General features: G+C 39.0%; 2 protein-coding genes across 3 annotated transcripts in view; one reads left to right on the top strand and one right to left on the bottom strand.

Moving 5' to 3' along the window:
- The window catches only part of plcd3a (phospholipase C, delta 3a), a 34,156-nt gene extending 14,057 nt beyond the window's left edge, over positions 1–20,099 (bottom strand). The window contains exons 1-3 of one of the 2 annotated variants that reach the window (XM_030142078.1): positions 19,751–20,099; positions 6,914–7,081; positions 1,137–1,365 (exon numbers count right to left, since the gene is read on the bottom strand). In XM_030142078.1, coding sequence (XP_029997938.1) covers positions 1,137–1,365; positions 6,914–7,081; positions 19,751–19,844 — 491 coding nt within the window. In that variant the 5' untranslated portion in view covers positions 19,845–20,099. Of the gene's footprint in view, positions 1–1,136; positions 1,366–6,913; positions 7,082–12,239; positions 12,370–19,750 lie in introns of those variants that run through there. The other variant, XM_030142079.1, reaches the window with a different exon arrangement.
- A 3,760-nt stretch (positions 20,100–23,859) lies between these two features.
- Positions 23,860–25,784, top strand: hexim1 (HEXIM P-TEFb complex subunit 1). Its single transcript, XM_030140519.1, has one exon. It carries the CDS (start codon positions 24,191–24,193, stop codon positions 25,283–25,285), a length of 1,095 nt encoding a protein of 364 aa, XP_029996379.1. The 5' UTR covers positions 23,860–24,190; the 3' UTR covers positions 25,286–25,784.
- The last annotated feature ends 715 nt before the right edge of the window (positions 25,785–26,499 follow it).

Here is a 26,499-nt window from a genome sequence, read left to right as displayed (position 1 = left end):
CCCCCAAATTTTATTTTTCTTAATCTCCAAACTTGTGGCAATTGGTTTCTTGATTTGTGCTACTTAATAAAATGGCTGACCCTTAAGCACACTGACGATGAAAATTAACTATTTTTTGCAAAATACTGTACATCAGACGATATCAATAGTAATGCACAATATGCACTGACTCAGAGTTTGGTCTATGATATTTTTTGCAAATACAGCAAAGAAATTAAATTAAAATTGATATTTTTGCAAAAGACATGCTAATGGGACAGATTAGTAAGGGCAGGATGGACGATATCTGACAGAAGTTGTTTTATTTGTACTGATTTGGATACGTTTTTACAGACATAAAAACTAAAAATTGCCCACATCTACATTCTTTATTGTTAAATTTGATGTCCAATTCCAGATTTATTTTTAAGTAATTTAACTTTCAGTGATTCAGTGATCATTTTAGGCATTTATAACTTTGACATGGAAGTTTGGGCCAACAGTTTCTAAGCTAAAGATTCTGTCTAGCATCGTGGTTTTTCTCAGGGAGAGGAATAATATCAGGCAATTAATCAGTACCACCCCTTAAAAAAACACTATCTCTTGACATTATAAAGCCAGAAGAATAATAAAAACAGGAGTTGATTTGTTGCTTGTGTACCTAAACCTCCATTTAAAGAGGAGCTTGGCCAATATTAATGTGCAAGTGAGTCAACAGCAACAAGAGACTAATTTTAGTTCGTCACCTGTACCTGCAGGTGTGTAAACTGTAGCGGGGAAAACCCACACACACAACCCCATTCAGAATAAACAGATTCTAAGCTGCTAACAAGATAGCAGATAGCATAAACAAGATGACTGCCATGCTAATTTATAATTGTACAAAAATATACCCACAGAGAATAAGGGAGAAATAAACAGAGATGATGAGAATGTTATAGACTATCTGATATCTACACTCCTCCCTTGGCTGTGATCGAGTGTAATTAACAGTGATAGTCAGACTATATTTAGACTGAGGTTTTTTTATCTAGTTATTACTGCTCACCTTAGCTATGCTGTAGACGTGGGATGGCACATGTGACAGTGGAGTCAGTCACCATAGCAATGCAGCTACTCTATATTTATTCTAGCATATTGAAAACCGGGAAGGATATTGGTCCAGTTTCTCCTTCTGACTCATGTTGGCCACACACTCCTTCAAGGTGCGGAGGCCACGCACCCAGCGTTTAGCCTCATCCTCACATGGGCACAGCAGGTCCAGGCTCTTCCTGGCTCCTCTGAAGACCACGGTGAAGCACCGGTTCTCTGGCACTGACCCAGATAGCGGCCTCAGCGCCTCGGACTTACAACCTTCACGAACACACTCCACTTCTGTCACTGCAACTAAAGACAGGAGAAAGTAGAGGACACTGAAAAGTTTTATCTTGCTGAATAAACACATCTTTGGCAGAAGATCAAGCAGGCAGAGTTAAAGGTCAAAGGATGAGTGTTTTTGAGGAATTGTAAATCCCACCAAGATGAGTGACATGGCAATGTGATTGTAATAAATAGCAATACAGGCTTCTCAAGAAGATAATTTTAACCTGGTAGTGGTGAGAGTCACAGAAACTTACACACAAGTAGAAGCATGTCTGTTTATCCTACATGTATTAAATTACATTGTACTGAAATGGTACAAAGCGCCATCCCACTAAAGCATATTTCAAAACCATTAGAGCATGCAAATGGTACATGTTTATTAAGAACCTTAATATTACCTACCAAAAACCAAAATAATATTTGAGATAGTTGTAAGTAGTAAGGCTTCTGGCCTATTCCTTTTTTTGGTTTTTGTGTTTATTGTGGTTGTTGTACTGTGTGCGGTGATTACTGTACAAACCAAAAATAAACACTTCAATTCATTCATTCATTCATTCATTCATTCATTCATACCAAATCCTCCAAACTCTCCTTAAACTCCTTATTTCAACTTACAGAAATGATACTGACATAATTTTGTATGGTTTTACTTTACTGTTTTAAAAAGAAGAATATTTATTTGTCAGCATATTTTTATGCAACATGCAACATACACTGAAACTGATCCATCACTAGCTGATCATGCAGAAACACACAACACACTGCAGACTGGGAGCAGTGGGCTGCCATGTTAGGCAACCAGGGAGCAAAAGGATGGAAGGGGGGTTAAGTACCTGGCTCAAGGGCACATTGGCCAGTCTGGGGAACCGGTGTCACAAGCCGCTTCTATAACATGGCAATGTTAGCAGAGTATGCTACACTGATCCTCCTTTTTAACAGAAGGTACTGCACTACAGTGAAAAAGTACATGGAGAATGTGGGCATCGATCCCACTGCCTCTTGCATGCTAAGCGAGCGCTCTACCACTTGAGCTAATTCCCCTCTGACAAACCATTAAGAAGTTTCAAGTAAATGTTTTAACACTACTGTATTTTATTGCTTCATTACAAATGGAAAGCTACACATGCTGTATAAAATGCTGATGTCCCACGTTTTCATGCCACTACTTACACAGTGTCAGTTTGGGTCCTGAGATCAATTTTAGCCACTCCTGCATTTATGGTCAGAAATCTGGTTTAGAGCATTCCCATCATTTTGAATTTAATTTGTTCAAAGTCTGAAAATCAGTGTGTAACTTGCATACCTGTTTTTCGGTTAATGACATTTTAATGTGTGTACAACTGTTCATATTTCACAAACCTAACCAGTTACCACCATAGCTGTTATAACCACAGCTGACTAACATCTTTGACATGGACTCATATTGTTTAAAACTGTCACAACCAAAAATATTCACCAGGCAGCAAAGAGATGGAGGAAATTGGTTTCAATAGTGATATGATTTGACATTTCGAGGGTTGCAGTTTTGGACAGCCTATTTGACCAGTACTTTATTTTGAACATGTGAAGATTATTATTACCTTAAATATGTTGTGTTTGAACAGATAACAGACAGATCTTGTTAAACAGGATTTGGATAAATGCTTAAATTCATTTTTTGATTATGGAACAGCAGTGTGCATTCATTTTGTGGAATGGCCATTATAACATTATACATACAATATAATGTATATCCAATAAAAAGAAGCTTCATCATTTTTCTGATGGACAACATTACAAAAAGGTTACTTTTTAGAGCTTTATGTGAACTCTTATCTTACATTTGCAGGGCTCTGGTGAGACTTTGCGGCCCAGAAAAGGCAGTCAAGCACAAACACACACTGGCTCCTTGCTCATCCAAACACAACAACTTTATTCAGCCCAGGACCTTGTCTATTTCTGCACTGGGATGCCTGCAGTGTAACATTCACTCTGTGGGGCAACACTAAGTGTCTGTCCTGACAATAGCCTCATTCTCCTGCTAGAGATCGTGAAGCCTCTGCTCTCCACCTCCTCAAAAATTACTCCACATTCCTCCTTTGTGGTTGTCTCAGAAACATGGCAAAAGTTACACGTACGTATGGGGGGAAGTGTTACCAGCACTAGTGTAAAATGTTACGTCAAGTGCATTGGAGCATCGGACCTGGAGAGCTGCCTGAGGCTAGAAAAGGAGGGAAATGCCAAAACACAAACACACTCAGACCCTCAGCAGCCTGTCACTGTCATTATCAGTATCTGTCCCACCATGGCCTGTTGACATCATTGTAAGGAGTGTTACGCACAGCAACACAGCCACTCTGTGTCTATTTCTGTCACAGCTACAAACCTACAAACCTGCCCACTCGTGTCAGGCCAGTGGGGGGTTAGCATTGAACCACATTCCAACATCATAACAGAGGACTCAGACGGATGAGGAGGGTAGAGGTCATGCAGTCAGAAAGAAAACGAAAAAGGTGAAGGAGACACACATCATATATATGAGCCCACAGACAAATCAGCTTTAAAAATTCAGCACGTAAACCAATTGCACTTTGTCATTCTCCCCACACTCTTATCTCTTTGGTTTAAATACACTTGCTGTGTCAATAAAACAGAGAAATCGGAGGAGGTGAAATACCTCTGCGGGGGTTAAAAGGGCGAATGTGTTACTCTTTAAGCGCCTTTGTGTCGGCATTTATATTGTATTTAACACACGTCTTTTCATCATTACAAATGTCTCAGACTTGCTGTTTTATTTACTCGTCCAGGCTTTTGTGTTTGAGTAATTTAGGCCACTGCTGTACCTCTGAGATGCTGTAGTAGAAAGCATTAACAAGAAATGTGCCCTACATACTGACAACCGCAGACTGATTCCTATAATAACTTCAGCCAAGACAGCGAGAGGGTTCACAGTGTAAATGACAGTTTAACTTCACAATGAAAATGAAAATTGAAGCAATTAAAAATATAATCTATACAAGTTTGCATGGTGAGATGTACTGTGCATAATTGTTTGTTTTTATTACACTTCCTGTATTAAATAATTCAGAGGGCACCAAAAGATAAGCTGTGGATTTTCACAAAACAGCCTTTAAACAGCCTGAAATATATGAAAATTAATATAACAGTTTTACTTCACAATAAACTTCTTCGAACCGGGTCAGTGTTTGCAGGCTAATGAGAAACATTTTCTGAATAGGCTTCAGAAAATGTTGGAAATTGTTCCTGGGAAGACACTGCTGAGAATTAAATGTAATTCTGTGATGCTTTTAACAACGTAAAAAAAAAAAAAGTCTGTACTTCTTCACTGAAGTTAGAGTGAAGTTAGTTGAGAACTTCAGCAGATAAAAACAAACTTGCAGCTCAACAAACAAAAATCAAACTGAACAATGGACTGAATACAAGCATTGCTTCCTGATTGTTTCAGAGCGGTGACAAACAAATATAGCCACACCTCTTCCTCCTCATGTCTCACTGGCCAAAAGGTCTTGAGGACAGCTGACAGTTTGAGAAGCATAGACTGAATATAATTAGTGGACAGTGGGTCTAAGATGTCACTCATATGTCTCTGAACTGCCATGCATAGGCCAGTAGTTTGCATTTTAGCCACTGACAGAGTGACTTTTTGGAGCTACAAGTGACCCCTTTTTGGACAAAATGAGCAGAACTATAGGAGACTGAGTGGTCAGCGATGATCTAATGTGAAGAGCTGGATTACTAAAACAGTAAACTCCATCAGTCACAGCATAACTAAGTAATCTGACAGTCTTGTTGGCATCACAACTGCAGTGGAGATGTCTGTGAGGGAAAAACTAATAAATGTACACCTAAATGAGAGTCAGAATAAAACTGATGAGTCCAGAAGAGTCCTGGAAAAAAATTCTTGGTTTATTTTTACTGTGAAATTCAATGGAAGTCTGTGGGAGCTGAGCTATTCAGAGCCACCCCAGAGGACGTCAGCGGTATTACAACTTTAACATGCTTCTGCATTAGCTTTACTTTGGAGCTGAGGCTGAGAATCAGTGCACAGGGATATTCAAAAAAAAGAGTTTTCTAACTTTTGAATGGCTGCCATAGGGGCGCTGTAGTTGCATCGTTCCTCCGGCAACATTCAGTTGTTTGTCGAAAAACAACAGCGATCAACTCAGTGGATCGTGATATGCTGATACGCATCTGGGAGGAATTCTCTTATCGCATTGATGTTGTTGATGTAAGACAGGAAATTAAGGTTGATTGTGAGTAGAATACTTGTGACTTGCCTGGAGTTTTCTATTGCTTTTCCTTATTAAAATATTGCGTAATGAAATTGGTTCATTCTTTTTGAATAACCATGTATAAGTGTGTGCTCTGCCCAGAGTTTTGTCGCTAAGACAGAACTGCAACACAACTGCAGAAATTGAGAAGTTGCTTTGTTTTTATATATTGTGGCGTTGCTTTTCTTTTTGGCACCACGTCTTAGTTTTTGGTGATTTTCTCTTGCTCTTTGCTCATTTTTCAATGATGTTACCAGTGACTCACTCCATGTGCATGGACATGGTCTGTTTCGGCAAACCAATTAAGAAGGATTGTGATTGGTGGATCACTGTGCGCAGTATGTGTCAGGTACCCAGGGTTGAAATTAGATGAGAACACGTTGAGTTCATTTGCCTCCTACATTGCAGGACCTGTGATGTGACTATTGCGCACATGTACATCGTGATGCCGATGCTCAAACGATATATTGTGCAGCTCTATTACACGCTGTGCCTTTCAATACAAAAGTTGGGAAACTGGTTGACCTAGACCTTTAATGACTTGTGTTTGATTATCTTTCACTTAATCTTCCATTGAATATATTCAAAATTCACACAAAAAGCTAAAATGATTCAGCCCAAACCCACAGATTACGTCCCCCTGGAGAACCAAGGCCAAACATGCAGAATAGTCACAGAAGACATCTTCATGGGAACTGGCTTCATTATTTAAGATCATTATTTTTATCTTCTGATGCATGCTTTAATTGTCAGCCTAGCAAAAGAGACACAAACCAGCCTTTTATTTACTGGTACTTTAGTACTATTGCATTCACTTTTTCATGTTTGCATTTTTTCCAAGACACACGGTCTGTGGTAAGACAGTTTGCAGTCCTAACTGATTTTCTTTCCTTACCAAGAAAATAAGCAGTCCTTTAAACAAGGCACAGTAGAGGAGAGGGCATGAGATGGAGCTGAGATAAAACAAGTTGACGGCTCTGCACAGCGAACAGGCTGAATGAGCGCACTGACTGTAAAGGACTGGTGTAGGCCTGCTGGTTTGATTCTACATTACCCCCCACCCCATCCCCCTGCAGATAAGTATCCCTGAGGCAAAGCCCTTTTCCTTCTAATCAGACACCTCTTAAGTTTCCTTTGCCACATAAAAACCCTCTTACAGAAAACCAGTTCCCGTTCATGAGCCCAATCACTTTAGATCCTCGTCTTCCCTCATGTCTATCCTTTTTGCTCTAGGTCCTTTTCCTCTTTTTTACCCCACTATAAATCCTTCGATGAGCCCACACACAGTCCGGTCTACTTACATGTCTGCTGAGCTTTGGCCTTGCGGGAGCTTTTGGTGGATTCACACCACACTGTGAGTCCGTCCTCCAGCAGCCGCAGGTTACGGCTCTTTTGCCACCTCTGGGAGCGAACTTTCACCATGCTTGAGCCTTGCATCATCACGCGCACATCCTCATTGTCCAGCAGCCCTGGAGCATGTAAACAGACAAAACAAAGTGGGATATTTATGTGTGAAAAACATGCCTTGCTTTACTTATTTTGCTGCTGTTGTTGAGATAAAGGACAAGGATGGACTGTGACGGAAAAATCTGTTCACTTTCTCAGCTTCAGTGACTATTTTTTTAGCATACAGATGTGCAAAATTTCACAAAGCATACAATTGTCACAAATATTTATATTATAGGGAGATTAAGACAATTTCAAAACACTATAAAGTAAAATTTTCCATGCACAAGCTGACAGAAGATTAAAAAAAAAACTTTGTTGAAGAGATCTGCAGTTGTAGAGACTCACTAACAATGGCAGGAAACTGGGAGTGATTGTTTGTTCAAGTGCCACTTGATCAAACTTCATCACTCAGGCAGTGGGCGTTGCTTTTAAAAACGACTCATACAGGAGAAATATTTTCCTGAAAACATTCTCCTGCTTCTACCATATATGTTGGAGTTTTTGATTTATGCAGAAAACATTTTTACTGTTCAAAGAAGCTGTCAAAGAAGTTAAAAATGACTTGAGTTGTGAAAAGGTTTATATAGAAAAACTTGTGTGTATTCCTGTTGTTCAGATCTAATGGCAATACAATCAAAAGAACACTAAAAAAACCAAAAAAAAAACAAGCTCAGATATAAATCAGTCCCTATAATTAACAGATTTACATCTCTCCCGGGCATGGGAGAAGCCAAAACACAGCAGAGAGGAAAGCTGCTTTAATAGTTACTGTACGGAAAGTTGTAAAGTGCTCATCTGTCTGCTGCGTTCTCCCTGGCTATTACCACTGAAGGAAATTTAATCAAGAATGACTTTGAAGAAACACCGCAGTTGCTAGAAAACTAAAGGAGGCATGTGTCATTATTTGATGTGAATAGTGACCGGATAAGAGCATGTTACAGGAGAAAGTGACAAGAGCCGCTTGTCTGAGAGGTCTCAGGGTTTTTCCTGCATAGAGAATTAAGAAGTGGCCTCTGTCAAACTGAGTAGAAGCTTTCATGGAAAACACTGTTTTCTAACAAGCATCAAAGAATTTCTGTCATTTAATGCAGTGCTGCTGTTCTTTTTTTTTTTTTTTTTTTTTTTTTTTAACTAAATAGAAATATTACTTTACAGGTTTTGAGAGGAGGCTTTTAGACTTTCTTGTAGAGTGTGACAAGGGTGACACGGTTCATCAAACTGATTACTTTTTTTTCGTCAAAACCTCCCCCAAAAATACTACTGTCTGTCTTATACATAGATGTAGTGATAACAAGACAAGGCAAGGACCAACACAAAAGGCAAATGCACATCTGTAATTGAAGTAAAATTATGGAACAACCTTGATTAAGAATTAAAAAAAAAAAAAAAATGCACATCAGTCACCACATTTAAAAGGATGTTTAAAAATAAGGTATTCAATAAATATAAAATGTTAGGATAAAGTAAGCCAATTATCAATATGAATCTAAGATTTTGCTTAGATTATATTATTTGTTTATCTATATTATTATTTAAAACTGTGACATCTTGTTATCTTGTTTTGTTTCTGCAACTTTCCTTCTTGTAAATAGGGTAGGCATAAATAAGCTGGTGCTTCTGCCCATGGCTTTTCGTCCATGTTAAATATAGAAATCCAAACTGTATGTATGTATATATCATGTTTTGCTAAATGGACAAATAAATTACTACTACTACTACTACAATAAGTAAATCTGCAAACAGACACTACAATATATATACAATCGCAGAAAAAATTATTAGACCATCAAAAGTCATCAAAAACAATGGTTATACAATCAAATACTAACTCCTGTGTGTATCGTGACTAAAACAGAAAGAAAAGACAACACGGAATGACTAAAAGCACTGTTTTTGGCAGTACGGTGCCACAGCTATTAATGTAATAACTTAAGTGATTTTGGTTATTATCAAGAAAACATGGAAAATGGTTAGATATCAGCTCTGAAATTAAACCATTATGAGCTATTTTTGTTGCTATCATTATATTTGTCCAAACAAATGTACCTTTAGTTGTACCAGGCATTAAAATGAACAAGAAATTGAAGAAAACAAGGGGTGGTCTAATAATTTTTTCCACGACTGTATTATTTGCTTGATAAAATACCAGTAAAACCAGTTGAGAGCATAAAGGTTGGACTGTGTTTCAATGGGAAAAAGGTCATGTGGTCTGATGAGTCCAGCTCGACCCTGTTACAGAGTGAAGCGATTACCCATCGTGCCTAGTACCAACAGTACAAGCCTATGGGGGCAGTGTTGTGATCTGGGGTTACTTCAGGTCAAGGTTCAGCAAAGTTACATGAAAAAGATATGAAGGAAATAAATGATGTGACACTGCATAAACTGACTGAAATGATGCCATGGAGAATGTAATCTGTAATAAAAGCTAAAGCTAAATAAATACTAGAGTGTGGGACTCAGGAAAGTGAAGGTTTTAGCTTTTTTACATTAAACAATTTTCTTGATTAGAAACTACATAATGCAACAGTTTTTTTGGATACATTTTAAAATTATTTTATTTATTTATTTATTTATTTATATTTAATGGAATGTCCTTTGCAATGGACAGCATGGTTTTTTATGTGTTTTTTCTTTGACTTTTTACTTCAAATTTTTAAAACACTTTTACAGTACAGTAACAATAAAAACAGAGCACAAAACAACCGCTGTACTCGTCTGCTTTTCTGCATCAGATCTGGTAACAAGAATTAGTGTCCATGAATATAGTCCATTTCTCCCATCTTCAATTAAAAGTTCCCACCTTAATCCTCTTATGAAATGTTAATTTTTCCATGGTATATATTTCCTCTATAATGTCCAGCCATTGCTGTGGTCAAAGAGGGTCACTTTTTAACCAGTTACTTGTGACAACCTTTTTGCAGGCAAGAACAAATATTTTAAATAAGTAAGCGTCTTCTCTTTTAATAACTGGATGGCATGTTTTAAGTACAACTGTGAAACTTCTGTCCCCTTCAGAGGACAAAAATGCATTGCTGGGTCTCAGGAAGTTAAATTGCTTGTAAAACCATTGTGCCATTTGAGTCATGTCTCTAGATATAGCTAACAGCATTCAACACCACTTTAATCTAACACGGTGTCAAAATACAGAACATAAACACATAGTGTAGCAAATATGCATTTGAAGTAATGAGTAATGAATCGATGCATTTATACACATTATACACACACAATGAACAAAACCACTGCATCACATTCCCATCCCTGCTGAGTGGAAATATTTTCATCATGTCATTTGTCAATAATTATCATGATAAATGTCAAATTAATATTACTTTTGCATTTAAAGGCTGATTTTGAAGAAGAGTTGAAGAAACCAGATGCTTGTGACTTAAAATTATTATTTATGGTCAAAGCTTAACAAATATTTCAGAAATTTTAAGGTGAAGGTTAAATACAGTGACAGGCTAAAGGTGAATAAAATGTCAACACTGAGTAAAATGCAAGTACAAATAAAATATGAAGGATTTTGTGGATGTGGATGATAGTTTAGAATTAATTCCAAAGCAAATCAAAACATTTCTTGCAATATAAAACTGTGGGTGTCTATTCTTAGTCTTATTCCATCTTTAGCTTTGTTGTTTCTACAAGGTTAAAATGAGCGTACATGTTTGTTTTTCATTCTCTTTTCTTCAGATACAACAAGAAAATACAGGAAATATGTGAACAGCCTTGAAAGACACAAAAAACTCCACTAAATGGGTTTTAAAGGTTAAAGTGACTATTTAGAGTGACCTCTGACCCCATGGCAAGAAGCAGCACAAACAACCAGAAACGTCTGACATGTGTTGAATAAAACCTGTTAGAAAACATCAGAAAATGAATGCAGTAAATCTCATATTGTCTGAACAAAAGGGTTAAAGACATGTTAAGTGCAAAGGGAGGTCACGATAAATATGACCACTTTGGTTTATTGAAGCTGCTTTTACCCTGAAACATATTTTTACTGATGCATATACATCACATATATGCAGACTGGATCTTAACACAGAAACAGAAATGCATTTGCGGTCACTAAAACGTCTTTCAATGTGTGATGAGTGTGTTAAAAACCAAATGTTTGTATTAAGAGTCATCAGTTGACACATCAGAAAATGTTTTCCCGTGTAAGGATTTGCAGCTGTTTTCTTATTTATAAATATTTAACCTGGAATTCGGACAGCGGCTGGAACAAAGTAAGCAATTTGAGTTTTGAGATGAGACTGTGAGCGTGAAAGTATTCTGATCTTTTAAAGACTAAACAAGTACACCATTTATGAAGAAAATATCCCACAGATTAAACAATAATGAAGAAAATGTTCAGTTTCGGGTCTAATGCTGGTGGAGGTTTTGGGAGCTGAAAGGATGTTTGGGTGAGATTTATTCCAAAAGAGCAGAGGACAAAGAGTGTGATCCAATGCTGTGTAAATATATTTAGACATACAGACTTTAAACACATGAGTGTAAAAAAATCTGATTTTTGTAAAGTGTGTGGAGCTTTTTTCATTAATTTCTGCTTTTTTTACATTGCATTTAGCAGAGGCTTTTGTCCAAAGATACCATATTAGAAACCATGTTTGGAAGTTAGTGTCATTTTCTATGTTGCTTAAATGCATCTTAGATTTTTTATCAATATATCATCTTTAATAGCATCAGTAAAGCATCGGCAGCAGCTAAGGTAGATGTGGAATAAATAGTCTGGGTATGAATATGACGAAATGATTGAAAAACCACAGAGTATCTATTATACCTAGAGCTCAGAAATGGATTCGAAGGTCCTGCATCAAACAAAACCATTTTTCTTTCAATCAAACCTTTATTTAACCAAGTAGAAGTTACTTGGCTAAATAAAGGTTTGATTGAAAGCCAGTGAGGTTAGAAAAGGGCTTTTACTTGTTAAGGTTTTGTACATAAAGTCAAGAAATCCTCCTAAAAGTATGGTTAAATCTTTGCCACGACAAAGCACTGTAAACACAGGCGTACAGCTGAAGATTTAAAAGGACATTCATATGCTTCAGTGCCTCCTTTAGATGAATGGGATGTCTAACTGGGCTGTTTTTGCTTTCGGGGTTGCTCAAAAAAGAAAGTCCAAACACTCTCTCTTGTCAAATTCTTCTTCTGGATTTACTCTCTGCTGCTTACCTCTTCAGATTTGTCCAGGGACAGTTGGCATACTTGTCGTTCTCTTTCATAAAATCTCAGTTAAATCCTTGTTCTGCCTGTGCCAAAACCTGACAGAGCTCTTCACAGGGCCCCAAAAGCTACAGCACCAAGCTATCTATGCTCAGCTCCTCCCCCCAAGAAACTAGACCAGAAACTAACAGGGTGCAGCCGTGGGTTTCTCCCCATCAGGGTCAAACACAAAGCAGTCCCCCAGCCATCGCTCTATCCATAACAACCTTGTTTTCCCAAGCTGTTACTACATGCAAGGCATTCCCACAAGCAGAGCGCGGGCCCTGATTAACTGCAGGTCATTGACCAGGCTAAGCTGCCTACACAGTTTTAAATGCCTCGGCTTCAAACCACTGCTTCACCTTTTATTGCCGTCTCTACAGCCTTAACCACATTCCTGCTTTTCTACCTGCTTCGGTTTAATATCTAACCACAACAGAGCAAGTGGGGACAAGTCTGCAAGCATGGGCCACTCCAGAGTTTCCAGTTCATTTAAACAGAGGCACATTCAGGTTTTGATTCACTCTGTGGGCCTCTTTTTGACTGTGTACACAGAGGGATGGGCAGGGATTTCTTTATCATTGCCTCCTGCAGAAAATCTTGTTGACATCCACTTCATGAGATGGTCAAAGCCCTGCATGCCGGCTGGCTAGCAACTGTGCCGAGGTATTCAAATGCAAACGTATGAAAGAAACCCTGACTGTTAACGACGATCGAGGAGGGAAAAAAGCAGCTCTAATAAAACGGTTAAACGATTTCTCATGTGAACAAATGGTTTTCAACAGAAAGAAAACAATAAACAGTGAAATGAATCCCATCAGGCAGATTTGTTTCAGGGTGGATCAGCGTTGTGAGCAGCGGGGAGTTCGTCTGAGCTAAAAGGAAGACGAGAAACAAAATAACCACATCCACCGGTCAGTTATAGACTGTGTTTGCATGAGTCCTCACACTCAGGACACATACCAACTCCTCCTGGGACACGGTTCACATTTCTGTCAGCATAACAACTGTCACAAGAGCCAGATAGCAAGGATTCTACACTTGTATAAGGATAGACAAGTTAGGGTGTTGTCCATGCGATATCGATGATAGGCCAATTAAATTCTCCACCACAGCTGTCCCCATGAGAAGGACCGGATGGCATCCAGGACAGTGGGGTTTGTCCTATGTGTCTTAGATAAGAAATGATGAGATTGCACCTCTGAAGATAAAAACCAGAGCCTTAGAAGATGATGTGACGAAAGCCGGACAACTACATGAGTGTTTTTTCCAGTCGAAACTCTCAGCAGCGTCCCTAATCTGAGAACAGATTCTCTAAAAAGGATTAGTAACAATCAGACAGTTCTTAAAATGCAGAGTTGCTGCCAACTGTTTCTGGACAACACAGGGCTGAAGATGAAAGCCACACAGCCTCTTTGTGTTCAGTCACACATACCCTTTGCTATCATAATGAATGATACATCATTCATATTCTCATTTGATACACAAGATATAGCCGAACAATGTTTTAAGACGATAAGATTGAGGATAAATGCAGCAAAAACTACTGATGAGCATCTACACAGAGAATCAGTTATGCTTTTAATGTCGACAGTTGCTATCTTTGCTAATGAACTATTTTACATAAGAGTTCTTTATTCAAGTGTGAAGAAAGACTGTATAAAGCTGTCCTGTTAAAACTTAAACTAAAGAGCCATAAAACAGTGGTTACAAGTCAGTATCTTGTGAAATATCGCAAAAATGAAAATAATGTCACATATTGTGATTTTCAGATCTAATTTATATGAGATTGTGGTATAAAGTACAACACTTGTGTATCTGCAGTGCTGGCTGCCATAAAGAAGCTACTTTTATTTGTATAAATGTGAGTGAAACATAGAAATTAAAGATATCAGTGACATTTATCTTTTATAGTTGAACTTGGATACATACAATAATAGAAATATATGAATAGGATGAACCCTCAGGACAAAGAAGAAGATCATTTTTATTGACTTTCATAAAACAATAACACTTAAAACACAACACTTAAGTTATTTCATGCATGTGTTGACAATGAATAAAAAAAAATTGTTGCAAATGTTCTGACCATAAAGAGAAGTTTCAAAATATAAATATCCATCTGATTTCTTCAATTTTCACTCAAGATAAAAAACCTGAACACTAGAAAGATGAAAAAGTTTTTTTATATCTTAAAATGCCAGAATGGTCAAATTTGCCTGCGTGTCATTTCTAGTACAAAAAAATGTCCTTTTTTATTATTGCATTAAGTCATTCTCATTATTAAACAATATCTAATGTCATAGGACAGGTTTATGTGATCGTCATCTGTGTTTTGGTCATCTAATTTAAGACCGAACATCAGTACAAATCAGTTGAAAATAAAGTGAAATTGCGTTTTAAAAAAGAAAATATTTGCATTAGTGTGGTTCTTAAATCTCTATAAACACTGCAAACATCTGTCAGATTATACCCTAGTTACTGTTGCCAAGAAAGATAAAAAAGGTGGAAAAGTCAATGTATTTCAATGGAGGTAAATTTGACCTGGAGGCTATTTTGGATATAAATGTCCATATTTTAAGTCATGATTTATCTTGACTATATTTAATACTAGGGAATAAGCACAACACAGTTTTAGAAGTGATAAACTTCAATATTTCAATATTTTGTTAAATGTATTAGTAACGGCAATTAAAAACAGCTGTAGGTAAATTTGACCCATTGTTGGGTCTAATGTTAAACTTAACAAAATAATGATTTATCATTTATCATGATCATTATAAATATTGACTGACATGACATTTTTGGTCTTATCATCCAGACTTAGCTCAGCTTTTATGTTGCGCTTGGACTTGATTTATTTATCAGATGATGCACAACCCTGATGTTTTACAGCAAAAAGAGGAGGCGGAGACTCTGGTGATAGACATGTTGAAATCTGTCTTTAACTCTGTGTAACAGTATGAGGAAATAAAGTTTAAACACAGCAAGTCTTCACATGTACAAAAAAAATAAAACAAAAAATCAATAGTGAGTAAATGGTGCAATACTCAAATGCATCAGTATTTTCTTACAATAAAAAAAGAAAGTAAAAACATAGGTTACATTTAACTCACGGAGGAGCCAGAAATCTGTTGTTGCACATTTAGAGGTAATATTTTTCCTCGGTCTGTAGAGGACGGTAAATGTAAAAATGTATTTAGCAGGGAGCTGGAGTGAGTGAGCTGTGTGATTTGAGGTACTGTATATGATCAGAGGAGCAGCCTGGGAGCAGTCCAGACTCATTAAATCTGACCATGTGGATGCTGTTTGTCTAAAATCCTGAGCAAACAGAGGCTACTTGTTAGTTCTAATGAAAAAACTACTGCAGTGTCTCGCTGTCTCTGTGTCATGGAGCTCCAGAGTTAAAAACACTGCTGACAGCCTTGAACCACTCTCTGAAATCAAATCCACTGTCCCGCCTGGGGACGTCTGCGGCCACACATTTCCCCATGTGCGTTTGTTGGATTTAAAGATAGATTATCTGAAAACTAACAAATGTCACACACTCGTAGACCGCACTCACCACTTAGGCTGACGGTGCATGAAGTGAAATCTACAAAAAAAAGTAAGACCAGTCCTGTGACACCACATGACACAGAACCTCTGACCTCCTTTCAGCCCAGTCTGTAAAAAAAAAACTTTCTATTTGATGTATGTCAGGATTAAAAGATGAGATTTAGGAGGTTGAAGGCCACATGAATTATGATGACGCATGGTAAGGGTAAGGGTTTTACGCAGGGGGAGTGGTGACCTTACTGGCTTCATTATTCAGTATTAGGACTTCAAGTCTAGAACTGACATTGAATTAGATTTTCAGGCGCAGAGATACGGTTTCATAACTCAAACACCAGCAAACAAGTATGTGCCTAGTCTCAGAGTTTCAACATATCTGCGGTGTCAATGCCAAAGTCTGAATCTGTGCACTCTCTCCACTGAAAAACACATAAAACCCCAGGAGTACGTGCTTGTAGATTCATCGTTTGGTGCAGGATTTCACAAAGTAAAGACAGCTGATATTCAGTTTAACAAACAAAAGTGGCTCTTAATAGGTTTATGGGACAAAACTGCACATAATACAATATTACAGTACAGTATATAGTCCCTAGTGTGTATTTTCTTTATCTGATGCTACTCCGTTTATGTAAAACCTGCCAATAAATAGGGGTGTGTATTGGCAAGAATCTGGTGATACGATACAAATCACAATACTAGGATTACGATACGATATATCACGATATATCATGATACTGTTAAAAAGGCAATTTTTTGTTTGTTTCTTTTTTTCAAATGATTATTTCCTTGAAGAATTCAATTACACCTTAAATATGCACAAATACACATTTTTATTTGATCACAACAGGATCTAAAGCTATATCACAAAATTTTCCTCTGTTAAAACTTAAATTATGTTTTGTAGACATTACAGTTTAAGATCAAATATTCACATTCTATCAGTTGATATCTAACATAATAATATTATTTTTGTCCCAACAAAGGAACTAACATCTGCCTCTCTCAGACAGTAGAAAGTGCTTTTCAGATGCTTCAAATGACCATTATTTAATAGAACAATGTTAAATAGTAATAAATCAAATATAAACAAAAAACAAAAACAAAAACAAAAATGAACCTCTGCAATATCTGCATTTGAATAAATACCTAAAAATATTGATACAGTACTTTTTAATATCGATACAGTATTGTGAAATGAAATATCACGATATATTACAGAACCGATATTTTCTAACACCCCTACCAATAAACATTATAAAAACCTTTCAAACCAATATTGCTGGCTGTAGGCATATTCTATAAAGGCCAGGTCATGGCACAGCATCAATTAACTTAAAGCAGTGTATGACTTTCATCACAAATGTTTCTTCAAATTTGTAAAACCCCAGTGATAGCCTTTCATTTCAGAAGAAATGGAAGGAATCACTGTAGGTCAATTGTCATCTTATAATATAATGTGTGACCATGAAAAACAATATGTAGACATCAGTTTCATGGCATTTTTGGAATATGTCATTATGAGCAGTGAGGGCCCGGCCATATATCCTGTATGATTGCAAGGCATGTGACACAATGACATATTCCGAAAATGCTGCGAAACTGATGTCTAAGTATTGCTTTTCACGATCACACACCCAGTGATTCCTTCCATTTCGTCTGACCCAGTAGCGGACATGGTTTCATTGCTTGTTGTCTCCATGTTTGTTGCTGCTGTGGCTGCAAGGAATTCCCATTCCCACAATGCACTTCGCAATAAGAATTTCCAAAAAGGCGTATTGCTTTGGTATGTAAACAAACGGACTGCTTATGATGGAGTCATCTTCAAAGTTGTTCACCGTGAGGGAAGTGATTTAGGTGTGTAAGCACGAACAGACTAATGGATTAGAGATAATTAAGATATCACTGGGGTTTTACTAATTGGAAGAAAAATTTATGATGAAAGTCATACGTTGCTTTAATAAAGAAAGCAAGTTTAGCAGATGTTACATTGACTTTTCCTGCAGATAAAGCCTAATTTTTTTTATTTTATTTTTTTTTAACCTTTATTTAACCAGGAAAAAAGATCCCATTGAGATTAAGAACCTCTTTTCCAAGGGAGTCCTGGCCAAGAGGCAGCATGAAATCCAACACACAGTTACAACATACAATAATTTACAGGACAAGTCAAACGATGAAAAACAAGTGCAAGTTACTGAGTTAGTCTCTAGCACTTTGAGTTTGGATTTAACCCTTTCGTGCATTAATTATAAGAGCCTTAATTAAGATTTTTTTTTTTTTTACTGAGTGTTTTTATTCCTCTAGGCATTAAAAAAATAACGCGATTGACATGTTTTTATGAACCTCTTTTTCATTTAGTTGCAAAAATGTCCTTTCAGCTGGACACCATGCATTTAATTTTTGAAGAGAAGAAACATATTTACTGATATACTTTGAAAACTATGCAATAAAAACATTTTTAATGAAGCTAATCTGATGTTTTCTCACATTTTAACATACTCTAATACTGGTCACTACTCACTCCATGGAGATAATATGCAAAAAAAGAAAGCTTTTTGTTTAACCCATAAAAACCCAGTGCTACTTTTGTCATCATTATGTTAAAAAAAACCCAAAACTGTTAATTACAGTCTAATAACAACAACAAGCAACTGATTTACACTCAAACATGTTAGTGCAGATCAAATTTATGAAGAACAGCAAAGTTACAGTAATTTTATGAACTGCAGTGTATGGGATGATGCATAAGCGTCCACTGTGTTGGCAGATATGGAACTAAAATAACATTCAAGGAGATCAGTTCAGTCAGTTTCAGTCAGTCAGTTTAATCCTAACTACAACTCATATTAAATAATTTACAATACAGGAACCTAGACTTCAGCCTCATAAAGGAGCCATGTCCCCACTATAAGTTGAGTATTTACGCTGACACAATAACAATAGAAGCAGATTAATCAACCTGACATGCCACATGACAGTGTTGGAGATTGATCTTTAACTCAAGCAGAAACTGGACAACTGAACTGAACATCACATTCATGGTAATTCATCAAAAAATCTGTAGATATGAGAGCCAATTTCATCTGATACTGATTGTAAAATGTCCTGACGGTGCTCATGAATCACTCTATCTTTCATCCCCACATGACCTTACCCATCCCAACTGAATGCCTCTAACTCTAAGACTTAGGCGTGCACTGTAGTCCAGATTTCTTACATCCCAAGGCTTCACAGGGATTCTAACAGGTGCTGCGTCGCTGCTCAGCAGGTGTCTATTTTGGGAGAGGGAGTAGGCTGAGATGGGAACGGAGGGGAGCCTGAATCACAGCAGTGGGCTCTTCATAAACACATGAGCACTTCAACTACACCCACACTCACTGTCCATTACAGCTCTGTCTAATGTGTCAGCGACCTGTCATTAGTGATTACCAGAAAACTCCCATTTTAATGAAGAAATCAGTTGTATCATCTTTCAGCTAAATCCACTCCTTTAACTGAACCCTCAACTTGGCTGTGAGCACTGAGCTGTGTGAACAAACAAATAAATAAATATGTTTCTAGACTGAAATCATAACAAATAAGTGACTAATCTATGATCTGTTGTAAAAGGATTCAACCAGTAAAACGGTGGCTGCATTAAATATGATTTATGGGTGTTTTATCACTACTGCTGAAATGTCACTACATTCAATAAATACAGAATGAGTTGGAAAGTTGTTGGTGTGTGACTCAAAACTAACCTCATAAAAAGAGAAATATGATGAAATTGGGGTAATAAAGCAGAAAACTGGAAACTATGCCCATCATAGTACTTGACATGTGCACATTTACAGCAAACACTGTGTTTATTTTATTAATGATTCAGTGTTTGTCCTGATGATGGTTATGGAGTTAGAATGGACCGATGCGCGTAAAGGATGCGTCCTTACCGAGCTTCCTCAGAGGATCCGACGTCTTCTCAGCCCCTTTCCTCTTCTCCTCCCTGGGACTGGTGGAACTCTGAGACTTTCCGCTACCTAACATTATGACAACTTCACTTCAGTCCAGGAAAGTAAGTGCTGGCTTCAGCTTTTATACCCGAGCTGTGCACACTCACTCAGCAGCAAAAGCAGTCTGGCTGCAGGTGTCCTTGTGTTTCTATCCCCCCCACAATTGAGGATCTGTAGACTTGAAAGACCCCAAGCCAAGAAGGAGACAGAAGCAGCCCAGCGCAACAGTTGAGTCAAACCTTGTCCACATGTATAGTCCCTCCCCGGCGCCGCACCACTCTTCATGCCTGTGCGTAACTTGAGTCCATCCATGCGCACACTTTACGCACCCCCACCTCCTCTACTTCCAGCGAACACACGGGGACAAAAAGTCCCTGCTCATACTTTCTGACTTTAATGTGGCCACATGATCCATGACAAGATAAAGCTTCGTGACTTGCTCCCCGTCACCTTGAAATCAATTCTGGAAAACGACTCAGAAGTGCACACGTTGAACAATGCTGTCGGAGAAGCGCCAGAAGAATGAGCTATTCAATTACACCTTAATTACACCTAATTACGCCTTAAAGTTTAACGCACCGTGGTTTTGTTCTAACGTTCACTACTGTTGTTTTCTGCAGGGCTTGGGGCCAAATAAGTCAACATTTTCCAAACAGTTCTTATAAAATATCAACACAATGAACAAACTTTATTGTAAGGAAACCAAACATCCAACTTACTGCCAGTTTAGATGTATACTTACCAGTGTGAGGATGGTTGTAGGAACTGCCTGAAGGACATATTTGGGCTTTAATTTCCACAGCATCACTTTCTGCTCAGATCTTAAATAAATAAATAAATAAATAAACAAATAAAAATCACCTCATTCAGGTAAAGAGGAATGCTCGGGCACTGACTATTTCCTGGATAGCTGGAGAATTTAATTAGAAAATAGCATGTGTACAGGAAGTTAGAAAAAACGTGCATTTATACGAAGCAGTATAGGTCACAAAAGGGAAACAGACTTTCAAAACAGAAAAATATTCCCGGTTCAGCTCTCCATGAGAATCAATAAGGAAGCGGCGCCCCCTGTTGGTTTTATGAGGTAACTGCTAAAAGCTCAAAAACAACAATCGATTATGCTCAAGTCAAATTTATGTTCTCTAGCTCCTCGAATGGGAGTGTTGTTTTTGTGATTCTGATTGGTGTTACAATGTATAAAAAAGAGAAGCTGCATCTGAAACTTTCTGTGGCCACAGAGCCAGAGCACCACTGGAAACTTAATTAAGTGCTTGTAATGGAGTTATGACAGAGAAGAAGAAGAAGGGGGTAGAGCTCAGATGGGAGGTCTGGAGCTGCTCCTGTCATGGAAAGCATAAAATGTGATATTGCCTTATCCACAACCATCCACCGACTCAACTGAGAGCAATACAGTACACAGACACACACATAAACTACTGGGCTTTGTGGGGTGGGCGGAGGGTGCTTGCAGTGGTATGTTTTTACTCAGTCATTTATTGCAGTTGATGTATCTAGTGTTTGTCACTCTGGTAAAAGCACAACCCTAATGGCAAATACAGAAACCACAGCTGCAAAGTGTTTAGTTGCATATCAGTCATTGCATAAAAGACCAATGCACAGGCCGACACCAATTTCTATCTTTCATCTACTCTCAATTGCAGCAACAACCATGTTAGACAGGGTGAGAGATTAAGTCATGCCTGCTAATCCTCACAAGCTGTGATCTATGCAGGAGCAGCTTTGGTTCTGTAGCTGCACCGCTCCTTGATTTGAGAATATGGGAACCCTTGGTATGATTTCTCAATCTCCATGGTCATTAGGTTTCATATTAACTGGAACATATCACTTCTTCCTCAAAGGATTCTCAGCTCAGCGTGCTTATTTGCCAGAGCAGAAACTCTGGCTGCTTCTATTAGTAGAAACAGTAAGCCAGTGTTGTTTGTAGTCACTGGATTCCCAGTTTTTTACAAACGGTGTTAGAGACCAGTCCAGTCACCCACTGAAGAGGTCACAGCTTGAATAACTCGTTTCTTTCACTACTGGAAGCAGAGTGCTTTGTCAAGAGTGTGGAGAAACTATACATTTGTTTGGACACAGTAATGTGAAGCATGAACAAAGATGAATTTATTGACTCTTGATCAGGTTTTGCAGGGAACACTAGAACATGATGCCTATATGTAAACAATGTGAAATAGAAGACAAAAAAATAAAAAATTAAATTGTTTATACTCCATTTTCATCCAAGTTCCCTTACTTTATATCTAACAACAATGTAATCCAGTGAATTGTTCTACACTATCAGACTACAATTCGTAAAATCGCTAATCACTACGAGTAGTTAGTTTACCGAGTAAATCCTAAGTAAAGCTTGCTAACCGTTGTAAACTAAAGGGAAGCTTCAGTGCTTCCTTGCACGGTGAGATACTGTCTACTTCCTGGACCGAAATATCTACATCGAGGGCTTCATGTAGTGAACAAATACTGAAGGGTTGCATTTCTACCCGACAATATACCATTTCATGCCGTCATTAGTACCGATATGAAAACATGTTATACTTCAAAGATTCGTGTAAATCGTAATTCTACGGCGTGAAATCCCCACTGGAATAATAACATTCCAGCAAATACGCTGACCCAATACAAACACACTGGCCTAGTTAGCAGAAAGCTAACCATAGCAATACCTATGGTTGGATTAAATATTTACATGATTATGTATGTTAGGTACAACTGTATTTTCAAATCAAAAATTATGAAACGCTTACTTAAAAACTTATTGCACATACGCATTTATTGGCCTTTTATTTAGCGCTACACCGAAACGTGAGCTAGTTAGCACGAGCTAACCTAGCTTAACGTCCAGTATGGCCTTAACCATTTTGCAGTTTGTGACTAATTCCTCTTAAGTGTGAAATTGCTAAGCTTAGCGTGTATTTATTTTTGTTGTAGTGCATATAGCTTCACACTTTATATGGAAGGATGCATTGTTTTGTTTGGGAGCGTAACCACGAAGCGCTCGCTTGCTAACCAACGTTTGCTAACGTTAGCGAGCTAGCCAAGTTATCCTTAGCAGTTACCACGACACGACAGTGTATAATTAACACTGCGTTGAACAAATTGGGTCGCACAGAAATGTTCGAAACAGATCTACACCAGTCCGTCCATTGGAAACAGGATTATTGACCAAGTGTGAGATCGCCTGACCCACCCTTGAACAACGAAGGGCTCGAGGATGTGCTCGTGCAGGCAGCTTGACAATAAATGTCGTTTGTTTACGCTGATTCCAGACTTCGCCCAGCCCGTGTCCCCACAAGTATCACTCCGCACAACACACAAAATAAACAGAATGAAATAATAAACGACCCAATAGGCATCAGATCAACAGATTTTGTGCTACTATACACTGAAATATATATATCACCTGAAAATAAAGTAAATGTATGTATTTTAATGCGTGAACATTTAAAACGGACTAGTTTCCGTGATTGGTTTTAGTTATTTTGCTTAAAACACGGGTGAACACTCATTGTTTTACTAATTTTTCACTGGAGTTTGTGGTCAATAAATTAACGTAAACCCTATGTTCTGATACATGAAAAGTTAAAATAAGTGGCAAATACCTAATTTTGCCATTTTATTCTATTTAATTTGTTCTTTATTTTGTAACTTACAATAATGACCCCTATATTTGTACATAGTACAGTCTAAAAAATGCCCCGGACTGCTTTCTTGGCGTGGATTACGTATTTTTGATCGACTATCAAACTGACCAATCAAAAAATACTACAAGCTTAGCAACAGCAAAGTTCTCTTGTCGTCCAATTATCAAACAGAGGGGTGGGCTCAAGCGTAGCAAAGATCCTAAAACTTGATTGGTTGACATGCCCGTCAGTTCTTATAGACTTGTGGTCTATGTAGTTCAATATGGACGCTCCTGCGGGCTACGCAGCAAAAGTTAAACCTCATATCCCACAATCCACCGGGCACATCAAGCAGCAGCATGCGCGCTGCTGGAGGCGGAGCTGCTATATAAACACGAGCTCCCTCTTCTTGAGCAGCACACTGGACACTGTTGTGACGGCGAAACGCAGTCTATGGGTGAACGGCAGCTCTGACAGCATCGAAACAGTTAATGGTAGTTAGCGACAGTTGCTTTGACAAACCCTTGGTGGAGTAACAAGTGTTTACTGTTCGGAAGTTTACTTTTAGTTACCGGGAGATAGTTTCCAATGTAAGACTCTGTTCAGTGATTCAGACTTATTTCGAAATAAGTTTAAAATTAAGTTTAACGTCTTTTAAAGAAGTTTTATAGCTCCGCTTTGAGAGCTACAGCGCCATTAAAAATGCGTTAAAGTCGAACCTTCAGAGTCGATCAGCAGGATGTCAGAGTCAGCCGAGCAGAGCCATCACCTGAAAACTTCAGGCAGCCCATCAGGTGGGAGCAGCGGAGACCTTTTGGAGCATCTCCCAACCAGCAACCGTGGAGGACCGGAGAACGGCGATAGGGGGCGCCAGAGAGACAAGCAGCAGCAGCAGGCGGAGAACTGTGAAAGGGATATCAACACAGACAAGTTATGGCAAATGAAAGGCGGACAGAGGGAGGTGTGCCCTGCCTTAGCAGCCGGAAACGAGCTTCCAAAGTGCCCGATCGCAGCTCAGCCTCACAAGAAACCTGATGGATATCCAGCAGGCGGGGAGAACCACCGCGCACACGGGAACGGAGAGGACAGACCCCTGCAGGAGAGCCTGAGTGAGGTCCAGGAGGACAGTTTGCACATCGACTCAGACACGGGCTTAGACGCGCGTCTGGGGAAGAAGAGACACAGGCGTCGGACCTCCAGGAAGAAGCGCCACTGGAAGCCTTACTTCAAACTTTCCTGGGAGGAAAAGAAAGCCCTGGAGGAGAGGGAGACGGCCAGAGCCTCCCGGATGAGAGAGGAGATGTTCGCCAAAGGGCTCCCGGTGGCCCCCTACAACACCACCCAGTTCCTGATGGACGAGCACGACCGAGAGGAGCCGGATCTGAACACCGAGTCCAGGCGGCAGTCGGTGGTCGGCGGCCGGCTGGAGGACACGGGCAGTGAGGAGGACCTGTTCGAAAACGACGAGGAGGACGACGACGACGGCAGCGGAGAAGGCAGCGACGGCATCGGGAGGCCCGGGAACGCAGGTGGAGAGTTTCTCCAGAGAGACTTTTCCGAGACCTACGAGATGTACCACGTCGAGAGCCTGCAGAACATGACCAAGCAGGAGCTGGTGCAGGAGTACCTGGAGCTGGAGAAGTGCATGTCCCGCCTGGAGGAGGAGAACAACCAGCTGAGACGCGCCATGGAGCCCGGGGGTCCGACCGTGGAGAGCTCCCTGGCCCGGCTCCGAGAGCTGGAGAGGGAACTGGAGAGACTGAGGGCCCAGAACTCGGAGCTCCTCCTGCAGAACCAGCCGAGCGAAGACAGGGGCCAAGTCGTTACCAACTAAAGGACACACGTCACGTGGGGAAAGCCCACTTTGAGAAAGGTAAAACAAATATGGGACTACTGCATTTTTAAAATAAGTCGTCATCATGTTCTCTGTAATCAGTTTGTCATCTGGACATTGAAGTCTTGCATTGCAATGCAATATTTGACGTTTCTTTTCTATTTGGACTGCAAAGGTGTCCTGTTAATTTTTTTCCAGAAGAAATGTACATATTTCAAAAATCAGATTCTTTTTTTATAAAGAGAATGTATTTGACAATACGACGAGGCTATTTTGTTTGTTTCCTTGGTCAACTTCGTAGGTATATTGACATGCACTGTTTCATTTTGAACAAAACAAAACAATGTATGTTGTATTTTTTCCCCCGCAAAACTGAATTCTACATTTCATCAAATTGGTTCACCTTGCAACTGTTTTGCAGAAAGGAAATTTCATAGTGAACATTTTAACAGTTGTGTGTTAACATAAGTTCAAATAAAATTTTGAAATTCTGTTGAAATCTGTCATGATGTGTTATGAAGTGTCCTCTAGAAACACAGGAAGCGTCAGGCTGCATGAAAGCTGCAGGGTGAGCTTGTGTCAGCAAACAAATATTCACAAAGCTGTTCTTGTGAGGATCCTGAAATGGGCAAGGCAGAGACATCTGAAAAAGGAGGAACATAGAGCTGAACTGTAGCCAGAGCAGAGGGGGGATGGGATATGATGGAGATGCTCATATGAAGGTTAACCTACGCTGGACTTAAACCTATTATGTCTTGGAAAAATATAATTCAATTAAAATGCAAATGAGACCCCGCCCCATTTCTGAAATATTTGCAGAAGCAGTAATGTTCCTGATGTCAAAGTCCAAATGTCTGCTGCAGATGGTGTCATCAAGCTCTGCATTTACAACATGTAGGCTTCAGAATGGGTCTCTTGTTGATAACATTCACAGATTTGATAAATATCCTAGTGGTCCACTAAGAGCTGAGACGGAGCCCTGGTAGTTGAGCTGAAGTTCTCTTGATGTGCGGAAGCAATCTGTGCCAGAGGGCCTGCGGAGACCTTATTCATGCGCAGCCTCTAGAGGGCAGCACCGAGCCGACACTTAGTGGTCTGACCTGCAAAACATTAGCCTCATCTATCTTCTGTGCAAAGCAGGGACACTCCACTGGCTTTACCCAGGGGCCACTTTTGCTAAATGTGAGGAAGCCAAGGGACCAGTTAAAAAATAT

The sequence above is a fragment of the Sphaeramia orbicularis genome, chromosome 8, assembly GCF_902148855.1.
Source record: "Sphaeramia orbicularis chromosome 8, fSphaOr1.1, whole genome shotgun sequence".
NCBI classification, from domain to species: Eukaryota; Metazoa; Chordata; class Actinopteri; order Kurtiformes; family Apogonidae; genus Sphaeramia; species Sphaeramia orbicularis.
This window is presented reverse-complemented; position numbering and strand designations above follow the sequence as displayed.

Bases quoted from the DNA above. Each gene is read 5' to 3' on its own strand.
- hexim1 (XM_030140519.1), top strand. From the start codon at position 24,191: ATGTCAGAGTCAGCCGAGCAGAGCCATCACCTGAAAACTTCAGGCAGC.